Raw genomic sequence first — 12,983 nt, forward strand, 5'->3', positions numbered from 1 at the left:
TGGTTTTTATTTTCTCCTTTTCAAAGCAAAGCAAAGTTCCACCCTTGCTCTGTCTCTCTTTTTCTCTCCTCTAAGGGAAAAAAAAAAAAAGTTTTGAGAATTTCATTTTTTCTATTCACTGCAGTCCTGGCCAAAGTAAAGCCCTCTTTTACATTGACGTCAAGATCTTTGCTAAGATTAGGGTTTCATTTCTCTATTGCAGCAATTAGCTAGGGAATGTATAAAAGGCTTCAGGGAAGCAAGCTAGGACTCCAGAGGGGAGAGCACTTTGCACCATAGGCAGATAGCAGAGAGTGCGAGAGGAGGAAGGCAGGAATACAGAGACGCGGAGTAGGAGGGGGGGACGGGGGAGGCAGAGAGGGAAAGAGAGGGAGGGAAGCAGGGAGGAAGGAACAGAAAGTTTATGTACATAAACCTTTTTTTTTTTTTTAAAGTATTGTTGCACCTAGTAGCTAGCTTTACTGACACAGAAATAAGAGATCTGTTCAGTGCTTAAATATCGGAGAAACAATGGGATAGTGCAGGAAAGTTAACAATTAACAGTCTCAGCTTAAATTTTGTAACTGCAGGGAACTGGAAAAACAGCTGCCTCTCTCTTCAGCAAAATCAGGTCTCCTGGTTAAGAGAAGAATTTTTGTTAACATCTAAATTTCTGAAAAATAAGCAGCTTGCACTTGAATGAATATCGTGCAGTTATGTTTTTAAGCAGCCTGCTCATACTTAACTATCTCTGCTTATTTTAAATAGAGCAGCTATGAAAGGGGTAATGAGGCTTTTGAAATGCCTTTTGCTTTACTCTTTTAAATGAGGGTACAGAGCAATAAAGAGAGCTGAAGGTATCCGGCTGAAGCGAAACAGCAAGGAAGATGGGTTTGCTAAGTGTGGATTTGTTGATCACGCTTCAGATCTTGCCGGTCTTTTTCTCCAATTGCCTCTTTCTCGCGCTCTATGACTCTGTGATTCTCCTGAAGCACATGGTTCTGTTTCTGAGCCGCTCCAAGTCTGGGCGCGGTGAGTGGCGGAGGATGCTGACCTCGGAGGGGCTGCGCTGCGTCTGGAACAGCTTCCTCCTGGACGCCTACAAGCAGGTGAGTGCCCGGGGATGGGGATGGGGACGGCGGGGCTGGGGCGGCTCAGCGGGGATGAGCATCCCCCTTGTCAGCGAAGAAGGGAAGGGAATCACTGTGAGGTGCAAGCCATCACCTATCTCACATTAAGCTTGATGGGAGAAGTATAAACTGAAAGGAGAGGTACTTCTAAGTCGGGGTTAAAGATTCACGAAATTCCGGAGCTGCTGACTCCCTCTGCTAACTCTCTGTGCAGCCTTGGCCATGACACTTAGTTTAGGTGTGCCTCAGTTTCCCCAAGAGCATGAATAATAATCTTTATGTTTTTAAAGTTTTTCAAGGTCTTAGTTTAAGAGTAATTGTAAAATACTCTAGATGTTTTCACAGCTGTAGTTTACCATTGCTTTATGAGATCCTCAGATATAAAAAGACTGCATCTTCAGATAGATCTCTACATAGATAGATGTTAGCTATGTAACTAGAGTTGTTTTACCTAGAGTAAAATATAGAAATGAAACATTGTCATTACACTGGCATTTTCTATTACTCATATGTTAACTTTTATATAGGAGGAAGTATCCAAGTAAAACTGTACACAAATTGAAAAAGTGACCTTTTTCCTTCATGAAAGCAGTGACAGAGGGACATGTCAGAGATTAAAAATGAACTTGACTAGCTGTCGGACAGCTACCTGGTGATTTAAATTAATAAAGCCAGCAACAGTTATGCAACATGCACTTTTCTTTTCCTTTTGAGATTTCTTACAAACATTGCCCAGTGGTACTGCCCAGGTCTCATGAGGTAGCTGGAATTCCCTTTTATAGATTGAAAAGGTGAACCCAAAACCATGACATTTCTTGCACAGACCACCCAGTTAGTAAGTAGAACTGGATTCAGAGCCCTGTGGCTTTCAAAACAGTGCTTAGTCTGTTAATTTGTTGTCCTATTTAGACCATCTAATTTAACATACTCCATGTGATGTCATAGGGGTCCTGTACAAATGATACTCTTCTGAAATATTCCTTTTTGTATTGTCTCCCCCTCACTTTGCTTTCACACCCCTACAATATCCTTTGTATTTGCTCTTATCTAAAAATGTGAAGATGATGCTGGTGTTTGCTGGCTTTGTGATATGGAATACCATCTGCTTAGCCTGAAACTCAAGCCATGGGGACATTAATTTTCAGTGTAAGACAAATATAAATAACTTTAGCTTTTGCCAAATGGGTCAACCTCTTACTGCAACCCAGGAATCATCCAGCTGGCTACCCAAATAAAATAATGCTGAATGAAGCCCACTATTCTCCTAGCCCTTCTAGTCTTTGTTTTTATTCTTTTCATAGACTTTAAGTAAGTAAATTTTACAGTGGCCTTGTTAAATGGGTCACTGAACACAATTGGTCCCATTTTACAGACAAGGCAAGACAGGACAGTTAACACATGACTTGGTCAAGGCTTCAGTGGATGTTGGTAGCATGACTGCAACAGTCAAGTTCGAGTTCCCATATTTGCAAACTATATGTGGCCTGGGGTCTGGAGAAGTTGTGAAGCTGTAAGAGACCTTATATCCATTACATATTTTCAATCTCTCTTTGCTTAAATTGCACACAATTATTTAAAATTAAGACACTGCATGCCTTTCTGTAGTCTCCAAAGTCATGCTTTCCCTTTCTTTCAGTATCATGATGTTAACGATCGGAGTGACAGGTATGGTGACTCTGCTATTTTTGGTGTTGGCAATGAAACTCATACCTTGAACTTTGGTAACTTTATTCTCTCCCTTATCATGATTAAATCACCTGGGTTGTTCAGGTCGGTCAGGCCATAAGGTTCCAAGAATGAACTCTGTGCCTCAATGAACTCAACAGAAAAAAATGCATATAAACACAAAAAAGTTTTATTACCTCGCTCCAAAAAGAGGAAAAAGTCCATTCATGGCAACTATTCTTAAGACAAATGAGCCAACAATTATTGGAAATACTATTTTACTTTATAGAATTATGGGCCATAAGGATAGAAGAGCATTGGAGACTCTTGATTGCCACAGAAAGATAAGTATAGAAATCAAATTGTAAAGGGGACAAAATAAACTGAGAAGCAATATTGGAAGAAAACTCATCACCTCCACAATAAATGAGAATCTTTTCCTGCTTCTGTAAGGAATAAATAGGAAAAAAGTTTCATCTGAAAAGTTCTACTGGTAGATTTGAAAAAGATTGAAACATATCCTGCTTTGTAACTCCAATTTGTTGCTCCAATTTACCAGCTGAAACCAGGTATTAACAAATTACTTGAAAAGGTGCTTAAACTTATTCCACTGAGCAGTATTTATGAGAAAATCACCATTTTTCATGTAGAACAGCAGAATTGCAGATGTTTGAGATAACCACAGACAGACTGCCAGTTAGAACACTGAATCAAAGAAGTAACTGTGCTTGGTTTTACTGTATTTTGTGTCACTTACACAGAATTTTTCCTGAGTACAGTTCATAATATTTTTCACAAAGCTATTTTTACTTTATGTAAAATTTCTGTTCAAAGAAAAATTTATGGGAAGCTACACTGTGGGTAGATACTACATTCTGAATTAAGGTAAACTTACTGCAAGAAAGTACCTTGCCACAAAAGCATGCATTGTCCCAGATTTATGTTTTCAAGGCTAGTGTGTAGAAGATATGATCTTGTAATGGTTAGAGTATGTTTCAAACAAGCTATTCTGATTTACTTTCTCATTGTCCTTCTATCTCATCCAAATTTCAACTTTTTTTTTTTTTTTTTTTTTTTTGGCTTTTTGTTGTTATTAAGTATTATTGCACAAGGGTTTTTGTGAGGGCAATTATTTCATAGACAAGATTACCTAGCAACATTTGAAGATTTTAACATTATCAGTGGGGAAACAATGTAAAGTTTGTTGTATTGTATGTAGAGTATATTCTGTGTTCTTTTTTATTGGAACATTCTGTATGACTGGTTTTCTCCACATTTTGAAGTCCTACTGGAATAAAAATAATTGGGTTTTTGTTTATTTTGATTTTTAATGTAAATTTTGCTAAAGAATAATATATTTCTTTTTACTTCCTTAGCTCTGAGTTCAATATCTGTCAGACTCAGTGTTGATATTTTCTACACTGCATCAGCTTTGTGATTTATAGACCATCCTATTATTTTCCAAGAGGCAAGTGTGTCTTACATTACAAGGGAGTCTTTAGGACCAAACTAATCATCATAACAGAGATAAATACAGATTGTAGTCAAGTTAGATTACTTTCTGTAATTGAAAGACTGCAAATGCTTTAAATATTATTTTTATATATGTTTGTGTCTGTAGGTATTTACAATTTTATATGTTTGCCTGTATAAAAATCTATATATATACCTCTTTGTCTCTATACATGTACATACATATATGTATAAAAAGGCAAAAGTACAGATATGTAAGCATACATTTCCAGCAGTCAGTCCCTCTCATTTCTCCCTATGTGCATACACATATAGATGTGTGTATGTACACATACATACAGATATGAATGCAGTCACAGCTATTGCAAGAGAAAAACCAAGACTTTTTGGGAGGGTGTTAGTGTAACCATGATTTACATAGGCCATTTCTACAAATGCCAGTGAGGTATTTGTTCTAGCTTAAAGCATGTATACTGAATGTATCACACATCTGCAAAAATCTAAAGAAAAAGTTTGAGAAGTTTTGAAAAAAAAAAAATTAAAAGCTTGATTTTTTACCTACTAAGTTCTGTGCTTTATTTAGTAGTGGGATGAATCTAAGATACCAAAGGTGAGAAATGGTAATCTTATAATGCTTTTAAAATAGGTTAAGAAATGGTTGTACCCATTAGACATACTCAGTGGTGAGCCCTTGTGCTGGAAGCTTTTCCAGTGCCAGATACGAGCTCTGTGTTTCAGCAAGGCAAAGCTATCATTCTTGGTCTCCAGTAGAAGGCTTTAATGTTGTCCTTGAGGAAATCATCCCTGTTCTCCACCTCAGTGGAGGGTGTCACAGGGAAGGCTTAATGGCCTCTCCCTGCAGCAGCCCAATAATTAGGAATGCCATGATGTACCTATGGGGGCAACGTGCACACATGCACACACACAGAGATGTGTGTAGCTGTGCGTCATGGGCCTCAGAGGGATGCTGGTATCTCGAGTGATGGATGGTGGTGGGTGTGTGTGTACTTGTACAGCTTTTTACTGCCTTTAGAATGGGCCAGCAGCAAGCTCTGGCATGACGGTCCCAACAGGGGAATGGCTGGCACAGGATCCCAGGTTCATGGCGTAAACCCAGCTCTGGATGTAGCTGCAAGCAGAGTGGTTCAGTAAACACCCAGTGAGATTTTCCTGGGTTTTCATGCAGGCAGTTAAATTACCTTTGGCTGCTTTTTCCTGCCTGGTAGGTAGATCATCTAAAATAAATCAGAATGCAAAGTAAAACAGTCCCAAACCCTAGATGTTAAATGCATGCTGCACATTATCACAAAGATATATATGCAAGTAATATAAAAGCATGATCCTCTGCCTGCTCTTTGGCTGTCCAGTAACTCTTTGCATTTTGGGGAAATGTTTTAAAGGTTGAAACAAAGACACAACATCCATACTTACTATTAGTATTTATTTAGTTCGGCAAGGTAAGGAAGTCTCTCTCTCTCTGCATTTGACAGTGATAAAGGGAATTTGAAAAAAAGTCTGTTGTATAATTTCAGGGTTTAGAACTAGACATTGTGTGGTATTAAAAATATTTTATTGGTTTTACAAAGTTCAACTGTAGCAAGATTGTTTTCATTGACATAGGCAAATGAAAACAATCTTGAAAGAAGTGAGAAAAACAATAAACTGAACCAAACCACAGTTAAAACTTCTCCTGCAAAGTTGGGAATGTAAATTCAACAGGATTTGGTTTTGAAATTTTCTCATTTTCTCATTATTACTAATATATAATCATGTTTGTTGTAGTTGTGTCTGAGAATCAACCTAGGCTAGGGACCCATTGCACTAGGCAGTGTCCCAACAAGAGGAGCAGACAGTTGATCTCATGGAACTTAAGAGTTCAAACATTCAAAACAGACGAAGTAGAAAAAGGAATATGAGGACTTTTGTCACACATGGGCTCTTATCCCCTTTTATTTTAGGGGATCAACTTTCATTTACAGATCTAAATTCAGTTCTTCCATAACTCTTTGCACTATTCCGTTTCACCCTTATGTGTGAACAAATGACTGTAAGGAGTACTTGCCTTGTCAAAGCCCTGTGAAAACCCCTTTTTGCTGTAATAGACACAAAAATTTAGTTAGTGGGCACTATTTGGGAAGAGGATCATACATGGTTCTTGAGTGCTGGCTCTGTCTCTCTGTCAAAACCACCACTGTGTACTCATACACATAAAAATGAGTAAAAAAGAAAGAAAAAAAACATCATCCAAATTAATATCAAATTCCCTTCACAGGCTGAGTAACAAAATGTGGTGAAGGCCTCTGTCACGTGCAGGTAGATCCTTGTGGCCAAGGCGTAGTAGGCCATGCTCCCATCTTGAGTGAAACATAAAGCCCTTAAGAAGCTTGCTCTTGGCTCCTCAATCACAGGAACTAAAATTAACTGTAAGAGTGCAAGGCAAAAGGCTCCTTTATGCTTTCCTTGTGCCATGCATACTCATTTGTGGGACTGGTGGCTTTTAAATAGAGAAAGCAGCATTTGACTAGTTATTTTTATCTGGACTGTGCCTGGTTTGTTTGTTTCTCACTTTCCTTTGAGAGCTCCACATACCTGATCTTAAATAAAAAAACTCTGAGAAAGCCTGAGCCATTTCTAGTCTCTACTCTCCAATTCAAGTAATTCAAGTTGCCATCTTCCCAAGAAAAATGAAGAACTTCTGCACCCCTTATTCTACTCCAGACAAGGGTCTTCTGTGATTTTTGTCAACTGCACAACTCTGGGTTATGAAATAAAGAAAACAAAAATAATAGTTTGTAGAATTTGCTAACCAGAGTTAAATTATGATTTGGATGTAGCTATAGATAGCTGAATGGGATCAAATCAAGGCAGAGAATTAAAAAAAAATCTTAAGGCTGCAGGGATTCAGTTAATTGCTAGTCACTGTACTCCAGTCCCAAACACAACATGCCCATATTCAAATGACTAATATCATAAACTGAATTGTGAATTGTCTTGCAGCACCTATTTTTTTTAGGGGGTTGACGCAACCTGATGAGTCTGCCAAACTGTATGAAAATTCCTGATGCAGGGAATTTAAGCAGCATTCCAGTGCACAGGAAGGTTATGATGAAGCTGATAAAAGCAAAGGAAAAAAGAAGAGGCAAATAAGGGGACAATGTTTTGTCCATGGAGCTTTACCTAGTTCTTATGGAAAATGTACTACAAACTTAGTAGTATGTGCTATTTCTAGCCTGCAGTTTATGAATAGGGCTTTCTCTCCTTCTCCTAAACCTCCTTCATTTTGCAGGCTGTGTGCTTAAACATCAGCAATCTTGTTCCCTTTTCACTCTGCATGCAGACTAAGAACAGGCTGTCAGGCAAACACAAATTTCTCACAAATTATGTGAGTCACTGCTTTGGTGTAGCTGGTTGCCCCTGCTGATGGCTGGGCTGGCTTGCAGATTTGGCTGGCCTACCTTGCGTGTCCCATGCAGGCTGTGTGGGAGGGGATGCCTGCGTGCTGCTCAGTTGCTCCCTCATTCAGAATGCTGGCACCAAATGGCCAAATATTCACACACAAAAGTACGTGATTATGGAAGTGCTGGATTGCGTGTGAGGGGAGTTCTGCTGGTTTGTTTCTCAGAATTTATATTTTGCCTGCCTTTGTGTAGGATTTCAAAAGCAGTTTGGCTGAATACATAAGTGTTTTTGTTTGTTTTCTCATTGCATTGATTTTCTTTTCCAAGAGCTATTTTTTCTTTCAATAAATAACAACAAAGAAGATGGCCAAGGCCTACAATGCAGATGATCAGCAAGGATGATATTGTCATCCTGTGTCAATCGGTTCAGAGTCTGGTGAAATAAACAGTCCCTTGGGAACGTCAGTGCTTCATCAAGACCAATTAGTGGATCTGCTGCTTATGTTCAAGCATTAACGACTGGGCAGGGCTGCTTTTTGGAGTGCCTGACACTGGCATGGAACAAGGCACCGACCTAATTACTTCTCTACAAGAGCAGAAAATGCCTCATGAATGCCTGCTTGGCAAGGATGTCTCATTAAGGGGAAAAAACCCAACACAAACACTCCTAGAAACAAAAATTAAAATTATAGGTAACCTGCGGCCATGAGACTTCCTTCATGGCTGTGGGAAATGAAGAGAAACTGCTCTAAGGTGATGCATAGTTGTATAGATGGATAAAGGCTTCTTTGTACTTTGTTTCCTAACTCCATCTATTTTTATAGTCCATAAGGAGTATGAGAGGCAGAATGCAAACTTGCATCGTTGAAGAACAGAAAATATATATTGTCTTCTTTGGTATCAGTGTTAAATGGGACTTGAAGAGTTGGTGTCTGTTGGAAGCTGTTTTATTAGTCTATTTGTTCAGGGTTTGCAAACTGGCCTAGGAAACTAAAGGGTTTGGTAGACCTGAGTGAGGAGCTGGTAATGAGGAGCTTATGATATATAGCCTCTCTGCTTAAAATGATCAAGAAGCAAACTGTGGCTTCCCAGTTCAAGAGTGGTGGCTAGATATTTTCAGTCATGATAGTTTTGTTAAAATAAAACTTGAGGTGTAAGTAGAAACAGCTGCTCAGATGTTTCTTTGGTCCTAAGCAGCTCTGTTCCTTCCTGACTCATAGGTGCTTCTTTATTTTTCTTTGAAGAGTGAGAGCAAATATAAGAAATACAAAGTGTATTGTTTAATTGTGATTTGTGAGTTAAATGACATGCCATTACTTTTCTTTGACTGGATGAGCACACACTTAAATACTGAGGCCCACTATTCACCTAGGGTGTTGGATGAAGCACAAATACTTACATGTCAGGCTTTGCCCAAAAGGCACATTATCAGCAAGCTATCTCTGAAAAAGCAGGTATGGTAGTTCAGAAAGAGTAAAGCTTTCTAGGTGATGAGGGATCGAGTGTTTCTGTAGATATGCATGTGTTGTGTTTTTTGAGATGCCCTTTTTGTGGTAGTCACCAATTTATCACGTATTGCTGAATTGTTTAGTTGGCTTCTGGATTGAATGATTGTATGGGTGCCACATGATCTTGTATTTCTTTATTCAAGTGCAGCCCGTTACCTTACTCCTGCTTTACCTATCCTACATCACACAATGGCAGAGAGAAATGATCAATTGAACAGAAGACTACCTGCTAAGGTGTAGGTAGCTTGAAATACTTTAAGATGCTTAATGCTACTTCTTAAATGCAAGAGCCTGAGTCTCTGAGCCTGCCTCACGAGACAGATCATTTTTTCTCAAAAACCTGGCATATAGTTATTTTCTTTCTTTGAGTTCAGTGGATACTCTCACATCAGGTCCTAAACTCAGCAGCTTCAATCCTCTTGCTTTCAAAGGTGAAGTGCAAGACTTTTTTTAAACTGTTACCAGTGCCCTAGAAGATAACAATGCTGCAGATGGAGGTTTATAGGGGTGGGGGCAAAAGGGACTTTGCTTCCCCAGAGCATCCTTGTTTCTCTTGACTGTGCTGCAGCTGCATATCCTTTGCTTCCAGTGGCATGATCACCACATACTTGGCCTGGTGAGATTTGTGGGACTCAGGCCATCTTTCTGTAGTTCTCTTCCTTGCTGATGTCTGAGTGGGAATGTTGGCATGGCTGTGTTTCAATATGCCCTATTGAAAAGAGTCAAAATAATGCTCCATATTGTGTGCCAACATGCTGTGAGACATTCTCATATAGTTATGAAGTCTGGAAGAATTAATGGCTTACAAACTTTGATTAGACTCTTGCTTCTGTTGTTATTCTGATGAAATAGTGCAGAACCTCGAATAACTGCAGTTTTGCTCAAGATAGTCAGGTTTCTGAGGGAGAAATGGAGGATCCAGTATCAGCAATCTATTTGCCTTTGGTGTCCAGCAGCAACTGCATGAGTTTAATTGCAGTGTAGCTTCAGAAAGAAATACATAAAATGTTAAAGACTTTGGCCCTGTGTGTTTCCTTCAAAGCAACAATTCTGAACCTAATCAAATAGGGGACAGAGAAAGAAAGAGTCAGGAAAATACAAGGATAATTGCCCTGTGTTAAAGGCAGAGACATAGGAATTTCTGAGGCAGGGTTCATTCAAAATTAATTGCATTATGCAATAATGTTTTGTGGTTCTATAGTAGTTATCAGCTAAAGATCTTGGAGAGCTCTGCAGGCACCACCTTATTCTGCCATTTCCCTCCTGTGAGTTGCTTTTATTCTGTCTTTTGTTCTATAAACATGCAAACAGAAATGGTCATGCAAAATGACCTTTCTACTACTGACTGTTAGGTCTGAGTTAGATCTAAGTTGGAGCTGAGAACAGTTGATTTTCACCTCATCCATCCTACTTCAGCCATGTTACAAATTTTCCCCTCTTCCTGCTGTTTTTTTTCCCCAATCTTCTTGTAAAGAAACATTGCAGTAGAAGGAGATATGTCACTCAACCACTGATGAAATTACTGCAAAGGGGTTAGAAGAAATTTTAGAGAGCACAATCTTAAATAATTAATTGTCAAGGCAATATATATATTAAGTGGGCATTTGCAGAGATCTCTTGTGTTTGGTACTCTTGAATATTTTCATTCTTGGACTGCAGGATGGAAGAGAATACACTAAGCTGCAAATCTCAAAATCGAGAGGCACTGTGTGTTGTGAAAGTCAGGACTATTACACAGAATGGTTTTCGGGAATTGGAAAAATGGCTTGAACTGTAGGTTGTGGGCTGAAAAGGGACCTAGACTTTATAACACCTTATTAGCTAATCTCTAATCAACAGGCTACTGTTTTTCCAAAACAGTCATGGTATCTCATAAAAAGCAAACATCCAGAATATATAAACAGATGTAGTCTGTGAGCTACTTCATTATACAAATTGTAATTGTCTGATTATAGTGAAAGTTACTGAAAACACTATTGAAGTTTTGAATAGTGAGCTTCAAGGATGATGTGAACCAAGTGGAGAGAACTCACGGAAATGCCAGTGGAAAAACCCCTATGTATCACAGAGGACATTGAGAAGAAATTTAAGGTATTCTGTCTGAAAGCAAATCCAAGTCTCCAAATACACAATGATGGACAGGACCATCATTGTGTAGTGGGCAGAACAAACCTCTTATCAAATTTTCTAACATTAATGAAATAGAATATTTGCCAGAAATGCCACATTTTCCTGAACTGTGAGTGCAGGTGGACAAGATGACTGTTTTGAAGCTGCTGCTTTTGATGATTTGCTCTGCCTGCCCCCATGTGACTTGTTAGGTGCACTCTGAACAGGTGACTGTTTGAAGAGAGGAGTCATAAGGATACTGCACAAACAAGTCACACTAACTTGCTATGTTTTAATTTGTTCTGCCATCAGGTCAAACTGGGAGGAGAAGCCCCAAACTCCAGTGTAATCCACATAGCCAAGGGGAGTGATGGCAGCAGTGGTAGCTGGAAGAATGTTGGTGGAAAGTGTGGAACCAAATGCCACCTTCTGGATTTTGCCAACTCAGAGCGGCCGCTGGTGGTCAACTTTGGCTCAGCTACCTGACCACCGTTCACAAGCCAGCTGTCAGCCTTCAGCAAGCTGGTGGAGGAGTTCTCTGGTGTGGCTGACTTTCTGTTGGTCTACATCGATGAAGCTCACCCATCAGATGGCTGGGCTGCGCCTGGAATCTCTCCCTCTTCATTCGAAGTTAAGAAACACAAAAGCCAGGAAGAGAGATGTGCAGCTGCTCACCAGCTCCTAGAGCACTTTTCCTTGCCACCTCAGTGCCAAGTGGTGGCTGACTGCATGGACAACAATGCCAATGTGGCCTACGGGGTTTCATTTGAGCGAGTATGCATTGTGCAGAGACAAAAAATTGCCTACCTGGGGGGCAAAGGCCCCTTTTTTTACAACCTTCAAGAGGTCCGGCTTTGGCTGGAACAAAACTTCAGCAAAAGATGAAATCCTTTCTCCACAGGAGTTATGTCAACTGATGTGTCCCTTTAAGGTGATGCAAAAGGGAAAAAAAAGGAAAACATATGCTAGTTTAAAAAGAATCAGATGATTGCAGGAGAACATATTTGATAACAATGTCAAGTGAGTGTTAACTAGTAAAAGAAAATAAAACAAAAATCTAGCTCCACAGAAATATTGTCAAGTGAAAAAAAAAAAATCACACTCCTGCTCTTGCTGTGGGACAGAAGAGATAAACAGACTTCTCCAAAAAGGTGCTGCTGGCAAGCAGGTGGGGTGGTTAGATAAGACCTGAAGACGCAGACTGGGGTTTCCCAGAAGCCCAGTCCTGGGGTGAGGCACAGAAAGCGTTTCTGCTTGGAAGGCATTCCATGGAAAGGCAATGCTGTACATTTCATCAGAAATGCTTCTTTACCCTCTGTGGCCAATTCAAGGGACCTGAGAGGAGCAGGGGTTTTGCAATTGCTTTGCATACAAATGCAGTGCAGTGTGGCGATTTTCCTCTCTTGGTAGAAAATTTATTGTTCAGAGACTTCAGGAACCACATGCAGACTGGCACAGGCAGACTGGCTGCTCAGAGCAAGATGAACCTTTGTCTGCAGGTATTTGTACTCTCTGTAGACACCTCTGCACAGCATATTAACTATGTAATGCTACCTTACATGTTTGTATCCAGCATGCAGGACTGTGCCTGCTGAGAAAGGTGTTAAAATCTATTGAGTTGGACCAAAAAGATAAATGTGATCTAATAAGCCCATTATCATTTGAAAACGGAAATATCTGGAGTAATTATAACACAACATTGAGAACCATCTAGAGCATGC

At 39.6% G+C, this 12,983-nt stretch overlaps 1 protein-coding gene across 2 annotated transcripts; it reads left to right on the forward strand.

The window, feature by feature from the left end:
• Positions 1 to 259: 259 nt before the first annotated feature.
• On the forward strand, positions 260 to 12,334 carry DIO2 (iodothyronine deiodinase 2). 2 transcript variants are annotated; one of them, XM_021542862.3, is made up of 2 exons: positions 260 to 1,088; positions 11,575 to 12,334. In XM_021542862.3, the coding sequence occupies exons 1-2, from the start codon at positions 867 to 869 to the stop codon at positions 12,190 to 12,192; spliced, it is 840 nt and encodes a 279-aa protein (XP_021398537.1). In that variant the 5' UTR covers positions 260 to 866; the 3' UTR covers positions 12,193 to 12,334. The 2 variants fall into 2 exon arrangements, with proteins under 2 accessions (XP_021398537.1, XP_021398538.1); XM_021542863.3 differs by having other exon boundaries at positions 11,575 to 12,147.
• The last annotated feature ends 649 nt before the right edge of the window (positions 12,335 to 12,983 follow it).

Source organism: Lonchura striata, chromosome 6, assembly GCF_046129695.1.
Source record: "Lonchura striata isolate bLonStr1 chromosome 6, bLonStr1.mat, whole genome shotgun sequence".
In the NCBI taxonomy this organism is placed as follows: Eukaryota; Metazoa; Chordata; class Aves; order Passeriformes; family Estrildidae; genus Lonchura; species Lonchura striata.